This window comes from Alosa alosa, chromosome 19 (assembly GCF_017589495.1).
Source record: "Alosa alosa isolate M-15738 ecotype Scorff River chromosome 19, AALO_Geno_1.1, whole genome shotgun sequence".
In the NCBI taxonomy this organism is placed as follows: domain Eukaryota; kingdom Metazoa; phylum Chordata; class Actinopteri; order Clupeiformes; family Clupeidae; genus Alosa; species Alosa alosa.
This window is the reverse complement of record NC_063207.1, coordinates 14,330,823-14,343,444: the sequence shown is the minus strand read 5'-3', so window position 1 is coordinate 14,343,444 and position 12,622 is coordinate 14,330,823. Positions and strand designations below refer to the sequence as shown.

General features: G+C 45.9%; 1 protein-coding gene across 1 annotated transcript; it reads right to left on the bottom strand.

Annotated features, from left to right (window-relative positions):
* Positions 1 to 2,274: 2,274 nt before the first annotated feature.
* LOC125284405 lies at positions 2,275 to 5,742 on the bottom strand. The gene is made up of 3 exons (XM_048228340.1): positions 5,657 to 5,742; positions 4,668 to 5,340; positions 2,275 to 4,507 (listed from the first exon to the last, which is right to left on the bottom strand). Exons 1-3 carry the CDS (start codon positions 5,740 to 5,742, stop codon positions 2,747 to 2,749), a joined length of 2,520 nt encoding a protein of 839 aa, XP_048084297.1. The 3' UTR covers positions 2,275 to 2,746.
* Between the last annotated feature and the right edge of the window lie 6,880 nt (positions 5,743 to 12,622).

The following is a 12,622-nucleotide window of genomic DNA, read 5'->3' as shown; positions in this document are numbered from 1 at the left end:
GCAATGAACTGATGTGAGGGGCAATGTAAAATATGACGCGTAAGGCGGGGATTATCAATGAGGCCTACAACTTTGATAACCCTGTGTCAGTCATTGGCTGAGTGCAACAACCAATCAGATAACGTCTAACCTCCACGCTGTTAGCTTTGCTCCGGATGCTGATAGAAGCTGCGGGACCAGCTGAGAGAGAACAACAAAGCTACTTATTCGTCGCAGTGTCATACAGAAGAATACATAAACTACCAAAGCGACTTTAAACATACAAGTGGTACAATTGCACATATTTTGCGTGCTTTAAATGATTGTCACATCTGTACAAGTCGCTGTCACAAAATAATCCGACTTTCAACATCAGCGAGAGGTGGAGGAGGTGAGAGACTTAACGCCATGGGGCCTGTACTACGAAGCGGGGTTACTGGCTTATCTGGGTAACTTCGAGAGTAACTTGATCACGTGTGGCGTAACTTCCCGATTAACCCGTACTACGAAAGGTGGATAGGTTTTAACCGAGGTATGCTGCCATGGCAATTTACGCTGCATCTCAAACCTGCTCCGACCAGGTTATGTTCTTGGTTAACCTGAGGTTTCAGTTAACCACACCCTTTATAAGTACCACCCCTCCACTAACAATTTCTCCCGAGACATGTCGGCGTACCTGGATGATCCATTGGAGCGCAAATCGTGAGGGACTCTCTTCGCAGAGAGAGGTGTTTTAGAGACCGCCAGAAAATATATATAGCCTACCCGGACGATATTCTCTATGAAGATATATATTGTCAGCCAAGGGAATTCGTTATCTTTGTCAGATGATCTAGGAAGACGTCTCATAGCAATGCCCGTACGTGGACATTCATTCATGTATTCCATCGGTGATGCAAGAATACTGTAGGCCTATGTCCGAAAATAAATCGGACATAGGCCTACAGTATGCTGAAAATTTTAGCAAGAATAGCCTAAAATAAATCGGACATAGCCTACAGTAGGCCTAATAAATTAAAATCACAATTTTAACAAACTTGTTGAATTGAATGTCATATTACTGTACCCTGCACATAAAGGCTACACATTTCCACAGCACCAGAATCCGACCGAATGCCTCCCTCAACCCCCTCCATAATCGGCCTTCCACTATTATTTGCGATGGCCAACTCTTCTGCTACTGTAAAACACGCTGATGCCTTTCCTCCTACAGTAGTGTTCAAAGACACATTTTTCTTGTTAGCTGTAAAACAGAGGCCAAGTGAAGGCTATAGGCTAAGCTAGGCCTACATGTTTTCATAATTAAGAAATATTAATGCAAGCTATAACTATATAAACCTACTATTCTGAATAATGTTTTTGTGTTTCATTTTCACCTGCTGCCATGTGCGTTTGGCAATGGTGTTGCATCTGAAATGTTCACAGGATTAGGCATACACTAAATCAGTCAATGGGGGCTATATAAACATTCAATTATCCTTATTACTGTAATCTATATGCCCACTTCTGAATTGGGTTGCATCTGTAGGCCTTTCTATGAACTCAAAATAGGCTATTTAATTATTTCAACTCATTTCAGACATTCCGCAAGCTACTAATCCTCCGTAACACATATTTGAAGAACATGTGGGAATAAAACTTTACTTTTAGGCATTTAGGCTACCCGATCTGAAATACGTTGCCAACAGCCTTGCTTTGTTCACTGCCGACGTATTTGATTTTTGTCGTAGAGTGGGTTTTAATTCCTCATAACTTGTCATAATAATTCATCTGTAAAATAAGGTGATCGCGTCATCATTGAAAGTGGTGACTTGCGCTGCAACCCGCCCCTTTTATGTGAACGCGCACAAACTCCAATTAGGTTAACCCTGGCTCAACAAATCAACTTCATAATCAGCGTCGTAGTACCGATTAACACCACTTAAGGTAACCAGGTTTTGTCAACCCTGGTTTAACAAAGTAACCCTGGGTTACATCTGGGTAGGTTAAGCTCCCTTTGTAGTACAGGCCCACGGTGTCTCTTCTCTTCCGTGTTGTCTTTTGGTCTTCGCTTTCTTTTACAGAATATTGTTGTTTTTAGCTAAATATCAGTTGTATGATGATTAAATGATATGTGGGCTATACTACGAAGCATGTTAGACATATCTAGGCTATGTAGATGTCGTGCCGTCTATCTAAACACAGGTGCAATCCCCTCTGAGACACACAACACCAGTCTGAGTCAGATTACAGTTTACCAATTTTATTACAAGGGTCAGCCACACACATTCAGCAAAATGAGCAGCACCTCAGCAATACACCAACATGAGTCCCGCCCGCCCACATGTACACCAGGCTTACATCTGAACGAAGAGGTTAGCATTACCAGCCCCCCACTAGTAATTTAGGAGCCACACATAAAATGCAGTCAGAAATGTTCACACTATACATCCACATAGGAAACCACAACTCAAATGAAAACAAAAGAAAAAGAAGTGCTGTAACACCACTCAGGGGATACCAAATCCCAGAACTCTGCCACACAGACAGTCACTACAAGGATATTCACACAGGTGAAAATGGGAGAAACAGCAGTTATACAACAGTTCCACACAATGCCACACTTTTAAATAGTCACACTTTCCCGTCCTGCACATACATGCCCTCCTAACTACTAAGCTTACAGTCCCACCCAACAAGACCCGTACATTAATAAGAGGTGCTTGCGAGGTCCTAGCCCACTCCTCTGAGCAGGTATACTGTCTGACCAGATAGAGGGAAAAGTCAATCAAATTTGGTCGGCGGCCGTCCCCCACGCCGACCAAGTCAGGAGTCCACGGCTGGCATAGGCAATCACACGCTCACGGCCCTCCTGAACCTGAGCCAACACCGCCCCCAGTCCGTGCAAGCTGGCATCATTATAGAGGCGAAATGGAAGAGAAAAGTCCGCATAAGCCAGGACAGGGGCCCTCAGTAATGACTCTTTAAGGTCCTGGAAAGCCTTTTCACAATCCGGACTCCAGTCGATAGATCGAGTTTTACCCCCTCCGGTTCCCTTCAGCAGCGCATGCAGCGGCCCAGCCCTCCGCGCAAACGACAGAATGAACCGGCGGTAGTAACCGACGAATCCAAGGAATGAGCGAACCTCCCGGATGTTTGTGGGTGTGGGCCACTTCCGTACTGCTTCCGTTTTCTCCGGGTCGGTGGCCACTCCCCCTGGAGTCACCACATGGCCGAGGTACTGTACTGAACGCTGGAACAGCCGGCATTTGGCAGGTTGTAGTTTTAAGCCGTGCTCATGCAACTTGGCGAAGACCTGCTCCAGGTGGCCTACATGAGAAGAGAAGTCTGGTGAGTATAGAATTATGTCGTCTAAATAAATCAACAAAAACTCATGCACTTGCCCCCCAAGACAATGCTGCATCAATCGCTGGAAGGTCGCTGGTGCATTACATAAACCAAAAGGCATTCTCTCAAACTCATACAGACCGAGTGGAGTCGCAAAGGCAGTTTTCTCTTTGTCAGCAGGCAGGACCTCCACCTGCCAGTACCCACTGGCAAGGTCAAGCGTGGAGTACCATTCAGCCTTCTTCAAGCTGGTCAGGGACTCCTCCACCCTGGGGAGAGGATAGGCGTCTTTATGTGTGACCGCATTTAACTTCCGGTAGTCAACACAGAACCTCCATGACTGGTCCTTCTTTTTCACCAAGACTACTGGACTTGCCCACGGACTGGCGCTTTCACGAATAACCCCTCCCTCTAACATATCACGCAGTAGCGTCCTCAGTTCATTGTAGAGGTTGGGTGGCACTGGTCGGTAGCGCTGGCGAATCGGCGCAGCGTCTCCTGTGGGGATGGTGTGATAGACAGCCTCCGTACGGCCGTGGTCCTCCTCACTTTGGGAAAACACCTTCTGCCAATGCTCGAGCACACCCCGAAGCTGCCCAGACTGGGGAGGCGTCAGCCCATCGGCCCCCTGAAGCAGAGTATCCAAACAGGTAGGAAGGGAGCCACTCACTGGCCTTACATCCACCTCCACCACTGCCTCAGTCTCTCGCCGGAGGACCAACTGGTTCGGCGCTTGGACATCATCCCTTTCCAGGCGTAGGACACGTGCCAAGGGTCGTCGAGGGGGAAGCACCACTGGGTAGGGATGTGGGTTGCACACCCTCAGCAGTACTTTGCCATCTTGCAGTCGGGCCACCGCACGGCCCACGCACCACTCTTGCCCGCCCTGGTAGCAATCTTCGAGTAGGACATCCTCCTGACTGGTTTTAACGGCCCCAGGGACATGTGCCCACACTGCTGTCTCAGTCTGTGGCGCCAGCTGAATAGGGTTGGTTGTGCGCAACCGGGCCACCCCGAAGCTGGGTCCCCGGTGTTCATCTGCTTCAATCCTTCGGCAGGCAGCAAACGCCCAGTCCCAGGCCACCACAGCTGCCCTGGGGAGGGTAGACTTAAAAAGCGTGAAATGGTGCCCCCCGCTAACGTTCATGCCCAATATTCCATAGGCTGGGGGCAGATATTTATCTTCCACCACAACCACCCCCTTACCCGGCACAGTCACACCACACACTTCGAAGTCAAGCACTGCATAGCCAACATAGGGCAGGGCCAGCCCATTAGCTGCCTTTAATGTGAGCCAGGGGATGTCGCTTACCTCTTTCAGTTCTGTGTCTTGTAGGTAGGCCCTGGCTGAACAGGGTCACCTGCGACCCTGTATCCAGAATGCAGGGGACCCGTCTTCCTTGAACGAGGACTTCGACCTCCGGGCTTTCCCCCACCAGGGCTGCACGCATGGGCACCGTCACCGGTCCTCCCTCATCAGCCACCCTTCGTGTGTTGGTCATCTCCATAGGCTGACAATCACGCTGCATGTGCCCCGCCTTTCCACACCGCAGGCAGATCGGACGGCCCTGGTCATCCCATTGAGGTTGTCTTGCACGCCGCTGAATGCGATTGGCTCCCTGCTCTCCACCCAATGGTTGGTCTGGCTGTCGCTGGGTAGCTCGCTGCGATCTCATCTCTGCCAGCAGTGAGGTCTTTAGATCGGTTACCTGGGCTCGTAGCTCTTCTGCTAGCTCAGCTCGCAACGCCTCCTTCATCTTGCTCCAATCATGTAGTGGATTTGAGGTGCTGGGGAGGTTGGGCTGAGGGGGGCTGTTGTATGTCCGCCTATTGTCAATGCTCTCTACGGCGGCTCGTTCGGTCTCCTTCTCCATGGCTTTAGCCTCACCACAGGCCCCCTCGAAAGTAAGGGCCATCTCTCGTCGCACCCGGCGCTGTAGTTCAGTCTGTACAGGCCCTGGCAGCAGCCCCAGTACCAGCTGGCTCCTCAACATCTCGTCGTCTGACCCAGTTGCTGCCTCCTTGCTGCGCCATCTGGAATGGGACTCACGGAGGCGTAAGATAAAAGGCCCCACCCCTTCCCCGGTTTGCTGCTGACACTTGAAAAAGTGAGATCTGAGCTGACTAATACTCACATTCTCCCCATATAATTTCTCAAGGGCCATGAAAATTTGAGCATCAGTCTCCCTGTCTGTACTTATGAGTAGCAACATTTCCCTCTTGGCCTCCCCCTGCAAAGCACTCATTACAAAGTCGACTCTGTGCGGCTGTTAATGTCTGGGCCCGCAAATATACCTCCATTTGACTCCGCCACTCAGAAAAAGGTAACTGACTACCCTTTCCCCCATACTTGGGCACCCAGGGCCCACCCAAAAACCAAGGAACCATCATCATGCTATTGGCTGCTGCCGCACCCCCGGCTTCTTCGTCAGACATGGTGCTGTGTCTTGAGAGGGGATCTGCCGAACTACGCCAAAATGTCGTGCCGTCTATCTAAACACAGGTACAATCCCCTCTGAGACACACAACACCAGTCTGAGTCAGATTACAGTTTACCAATTTTATTACAAGGGTCAGCCACACACATTCAGCAAAATGAGCAGCACCTCAACAATACACCAACATGAGTCCCGCCCGCCCACATGTACACCAGGCTTACATCTGAATGAAGAGGTTAGCATTACCAGCCCCCCACTAGTAATTTAGGAGCCACACATAAAATGCAGTCAGAAATGTTCACACTATACATCCACATAGGAAACCACAACTCAAATGAAAACAAAAGAAAAAGAAGTGCTGTAACACCAATACCAAATCCCAGAACCCTGCCACACAGACAGTCACTACAAGGATATTCACAAAGGTGAAAATGGGAGAAACAGCAGTTATGCAACAGTTACACACAATGCCACACTTTTAAATAGTCACACTTTCCCGTCCTGCACATACATGTCCTCCTAACTACTAAGTTTACAGTCCCACCCAACAAGACCCGTACATTAATAAGAGGTGCTTGCGAGGTCCTAGCCCACCCCTCTGAGCGGGTATACTGTCTGACCAGATAGAGGGCGGCCGTCCCCCACGCCGACCAAAATAAGTCAAAACCAACACAATCAATAACATGAACCGCAGCCCCACCAACCAGTGTCCTTAGCACAGTCCAGTCTTCAGGGGGCGGGGCGACGGCGATCCACTGGCTCTCGGTAGCCTGCGTTCCAGTAGCCTATCGCTCCACTGCACACCCATACGCTGCCGAAGAAAGGGAGAAACTCAGTCCACACATACGACCGCAAGTCAGCCCACTCACTCCAGCTAGACAACGGTATAGATTACTTTCCTGTAAGTAGGCGATCACTCGCGTTGCACTCCCTCTCCCTTTGCGATGCCGCTTCCGGGTTTGCGTCGGCTTCTGCTTTCAGGTCCATACCTCCAGGAGACAAAACACACTCTCACACACCGAAATACCCCTTGATGGCCCATTCACACAAGCATACAGAAGCAGGAGAAAGCACTTCCCTTTAGTCGGCATGTAAGCTCTTCTCCCAACCGATCGGGCCGCTGATGGATTGTTGTCATTTTGTTGCTCCTGCTCTGTCGCAGCGGGATGACGCCACTCCTCTCGAGCCCCCTGGGAAACCGAGTTCTCTCCCGGTCAGGGACGTCCCGTATAAAAAGGATTGTTCCCGCCACCGTCCCAATCTTTCAATTAACCAGCTGTGTGCGATTTGTCCATTCAAGGAGTTCCAGCCAGCAATCACACAAAAGTCATTACCCTACAGATTACACTGGACATATTCCCCTCCACCAATTTACCCACACATAACATAAAACATCGCTATGCCCCAGTCATCATGCGACATAGACATATCGAGGCTTGACAAAGCCTTGACTCAGGGGTATACGTTAAGTGATACTACGATTGCAGTTATGTGATATATTTGTCAAACTAGGCTTTCAGCTCAGATCTGTGCGCGTTCTCGGTGTTGGGATGACTTTGGCCAATCGTGTAACGTGGAGACGCACACGACCGCCTCTATTAAAAAAACAATTACTTCGCATTCATGAGCGATAGCTTAATCTACACTGCGGTCATTTTTTGTGTCTAACCTATAACATCAAATAAATCAATTGCCATCAGTTGTTGTATGGTATGCACATCCATAGTGGGATATTTGCACGCACAGCACTATTAAAGCGCATTCGAGATCCAAAATGTTAGTAGAGGCGGAGCTCCACCTGTAAGATATATGACAGAATCCTACATTGAGATAACTTCGTTTTAAGACAATTGATTGGTCAGTGGGCGGTAGATTACACGATTTGAGCTATAACTTAGCACATAACCTCCTCCCGACCAGGTTTGGTTGACAGCATAAGATGCCATGGTGATATAGCGACACTAAAACAAATCCACTTTCGTGTCACAGCATACCCTAGCTTTGAGCGCAACATACCTCGCTAACCCACTAATCGAGATTCGTAGTACACCCCAATGGTCTGATCCTATATCAAAAGGTAGGTCTATTCACAGAACATACAACGCTGAACCGATCAAGCGATCGAGTTTATTTTGCTAGCTAGCTAGGTCATGTTTGTGTCATTGCAGATGAGCTAGCTGTTTTGTAGCAATATCTTAAATTATCGCTCTTTTTTCGACGTAAATCGTTCTCATAACTGATTGATAGGGTTTAACCAGATGAGAAGTCCTTGTTTGAACGTTACAAGTTCTCTCTAACTAGCAACATAACGTTAGGCTAGCCTGCTTCCAATCTGGCTTTATTTATCTGATTGCGTCAGACAACAGTTGAGTCAGACATTCTCAAAATGTAAATGCAATAGGAAGGGCGACGATATGTTCTCATTTACAGAGAGAGAAAGATCAGGGGCCTGTACTACGAAGCGGGGTTACTGGCTTATCTGGGTAACTTCGAGAGTAACTTGATCACGTGTGGCGTAAGTTCCCGATTAACCCATACTACGAAAGGTGGATAGGTTTTAACCGAGGTATGCTGCCATGGCAATTTACGCTGCATCTCAAACCTGCTCCGAGCAGGTTATGTTCTTGGTTAACCACACCCTTTATAAGTAGGCTACCACCCCTCCACTAACAATTCGAGACTATGTCGGCGTACCTGGATGATCCATACGACATCGGAGCGCAAATCGTGAGTTGATCTCTTCGAGGGGTTTTAGAGACCACTATATATATATATATATATATATATATTCTCTATGAAGATATAGATTGTCAGTCAGTCGAGGTCGAGGGAATTCGTTATCTTTGTCAGATGATCTCTAGGCAGAAGTCTCTAATGTCACCCGTCATAGCAATGCCCTAACGTGGACATTCATGTTTTCCATCTAATCGGTGATGCTGAACATCTGAGCAAGAATACTGTATGTCCGAAAATAAATCGGACATAGGCCTAGCCTAGCCTACAGTATGCTGAACATCTGAGCAAGAATAGCCTAAAATAAATCGGACATAGCCTAGGCCTAATAAATTAAAATCACCATTTTAACAAACTTGTTGAATTGAATGTCATATTACTGTAGCCTACCCTGCACACAAAGGCTACACATTTCCACAGCACCAGAATCCGACCGAATGCCTCCCTCAACCCCTTCTACAATTGGCCTTCCTCTATTATTTGCGATGGCCAACTCCTCTGCTACTGTAAAACACTCCTTACAGTAGTGTTCAAAGACACCTTTTTCTTGTTAGCTGTAAAACAGAGGCCAAGTGAAGGCTATAAGCATACTAGGCCTACATGTTTTCATAATTAAGAAATATTAATGCAAGCTATAACTAGGCTATATAAACCTAGTATTCTGAATAATGTGTTTGTGTTTCATTTTCACCTGCTGCCATGTGCGTTTGCAATGGTGTTGCATCTGAAATGTTCACAGGATTAGGCATACACTAAATCAGTCAATGGGGGCTACTTAAAGGAGAATTCCGGTGTGATATTGACCTAAAGTGTATTGAAACATGATACCGAGTGTGAACGTATGTCTCATAGCCCATCTCGGCTTGTCCCCTGCACTCCAAAATCTGGCGCTAGTTAGCCGATGCTACCAACAGCTTTTTCAATAGTGGTGCTTCGGCATCGGGCTAGCCATGCAAATAAATCACTGTTTTACACCCATTTACGAGGCTCAATGTATCTCCACACTTCATTGGTAGACTTCCGAGGGCCGGGGGACATTTAAATGTCCGAGGACATTTAAAACGAGACATTGAGAACTTTGAAAAAGCACTGGTAGTTTACTTACAAGACGATTTATACAGACAGTATCTTCACGAAGTTTAGCGTTTGCAGCCATCTTGAATTTAGTCACGATAAGTCGAGCAACGAGTAAGAATGAACAGGTATGATAAGGGATCAGATTCCAAAAATAATTCAGTGGAAATGCATGGATTCCAGTTTCTTCCAGTAGCAGCAACTGGAATCCATGTATCCATGCATTTGTAAATATAGCCTAATAATCTACACAGAAGTCTGATTCTGTGTAGATTATTATAGGCTACATTTACAAATGCAGCAAACTTATTTAAGTTTGCCATTAATTGATCAAATCACAGCACTGGCTATTACCAGCATAAATGTTACCTTTAATGTGGGCAATTATCATACCTCCCTCGTCCTCCTCATCTCTCTTCACTGTTCCTTTCCCTCTGCCTCTGTTCAGGAAGAATTGTCTGATGTCCATCTCTGAATAGTTTATCAGAAGGCTATGTTTAGTTTTACAGTAGGACAGCTTCACAAACAGTATAGGCTACTTTTACAGGACTCTCTCTCCAGTATACGTATAAATCATTATAAATTGTCCGCATGTGCATGCAGCCTACACATGGTGTGAGTGTGTCTGTGAGGGAGAGAGCGGCAAGCTGGTAAACTGTTGCTAAATTTAGGCTACCACGCTAAGCATTGAAAAACAGATGCTAATTATGTGGGCAACATTCTCTAACAGCGATCAACTTGTCATTTTTTGTGAATTTGTTGTAACATTAAAACAGGGGACGACTTACTCTGTGCTCAAAGTGATATGACGAGCTCCAGCGGACGAATCATGTGAACGATTTTCATAGGTTGTTGCGGTCAATCTTACCCAGCTACAGAGGTGCTATTTCCTGATTGGCTATTATGGTCCCTTTCTTTTTTCCTTGTTTTTTTTATTGGCTGGTAAGTGACAGGCTCGAGTCATGACTAAAGCAGGCACGGAGATGCGCTCATGAATGCCATAATGGATGTTTATAGACAGAAAGTTGAATGGATATTGATAGGCAGATTGTTTAATGGATGTTGGTGGATAGTTTAATGGGTGGATGAGTGAATGGTTTTAAGAGGATGAATGGATAGAAAGTTGGATGGAATGTGCCTTATATCCTTGTAGAATGGAGAGACACAGAGAGAGTTGGCCTAGTTAAGCAGAAAGCAGTTGATACAGGTGCAATCAGTTTAACTGGCCCTTTGATGGGTCCTAGTAGTGAGCAGCTGGAAGTTGATACAGGTGCAAATCAAGTTAATTAGCCCATTGTGATGTCATCAGCCCATGTTAAGTCTATGGGGAAAAATAAGTTTGTTTTTTATTAATATCTCAAAAAGTATAAAGTTTACAAAAGTGAAAAATACATTCCCACGTGTCCTTTTCAAGACCCACGTTACAAAGTTTGAACGAAGTTTCGTTAAACGGTTAAAGCTGAATTAGATGCAGAAATTTGGTGGGAAGAATAAGAAGAAGAAGAAGAAGAAGAAGAAGAAGAAGAAGAAGAAGACGACTTCGGATAACAGAACAGTGCATTTTCATGCACTGTAAAAAGAGGACCAGTAAAACAAATGAATGTAGTAACTATGTAAGTTATCTCCCACCCTCATTTAAGGAACTGCAGTGTAGCCATTGTCATTAACAGACTTGTCATATACTAGTGGATGCGAATGGGGGCAATTATACATTTGGGGAATTGGGGCTATGATACACTTTAAGTTGTGAAGTAGTATTTGGCCTCATGTTCTTCATTTCATAGCCCTTATTTGCCCCTTGTTTGATGTACCTGACTCAGTAGTAGTGCTTCAGAGATGGTCTTTTTGTGTTTTGTGTGTTTTGCAATTTATTAATCTTAGTCTTCCTCTGTTTGCAGGCGTTATGAGTGCATTGTCGAATATTCCAAATGTGTGCCACTTCCATGGAAGAAGTTCCCAGCCCGCAAAAGAGTTCACTGACTAGGTAGACACACACACACATACAGGGCCGGTTGTGGAGGGGTAGCAACGTGAGCAACTGCACCGGGCCCATTTTTTAGTTTAAAAATTAAAAATGCTTGTGCGTGATGTTGCTCCCCGGCTCAGGATAGCGTAGGACCGGCCCTGCACACATACACATACAAAAAATGCACAAGAAGAATATATAGCACATATAGCATTATGATATGTGTGCATGTATATGTGTCTGTAACTGTGTTTATTTTACCACCTCTTTTCATGTGTCTGTTTGTTGTTATGATTGTGTAGTTTCAGCACATTAACCGTCCATAGCAAAGTCGGCCTGTCCGTCCTGCTGTTACCGACAGGACCCCCGTCATGGCCCCCTCAGACCTGTGGCCACCTTTGCCTCTGAGATGAACACACAGTGTTCCAGGTGAAGCACACACTAATCCCGGCACAGTGAGCTGCCTGCATCAACAGCGGCGCGCGGGGAGCAGTGAGGGGGTTAGGTGCCTTGCTCGCACTTCAGCCGTTCTACTGGTCGGGGTTCGAACCGGCAACCCTCCGGTTACAAGTCCGAAGTGCTAACCAGTAGGCCACGGCTGCCCATGTTCCTCTCTTTGAAAGTTCCTCCAAAAGACCGGGAAGGACTGTGCTGAAACTGAACCGGGTCCCCGGGTTTATGGTTCACTTTAAATGTTCGCTCTGTTATCTATTTTTATCTATTAGTTCTTGTATGATGACTGCTTTTTCCTGGTTTTTAACTTTTTATGCATTTTAAATAAATTGAATTTAAGATTCAAGATTTTCTTCATTACATCTCATTATATTAGTAGAGAGTAAATGTGTAATGTTTTGGCTCCTGGAAAAAAAAAAAAACTTAAAAATAAGTGGTAGCCTAGATGTACTACATGAGTAATGCTGATGAAGTACTAAGTGAGTAATTTGTTCAAAATTGTCAGTATTATATTCTTTAAACTTGTTTGCTTCTTTAAATGGCTTATATGCTTATAACCCGCAATCTAAAAAAATGAGTATGAATATAATAATTATAATAATAATAATTCAACATAATTGATGGGTCAAATGAACCCAACTAAATAAGTTAA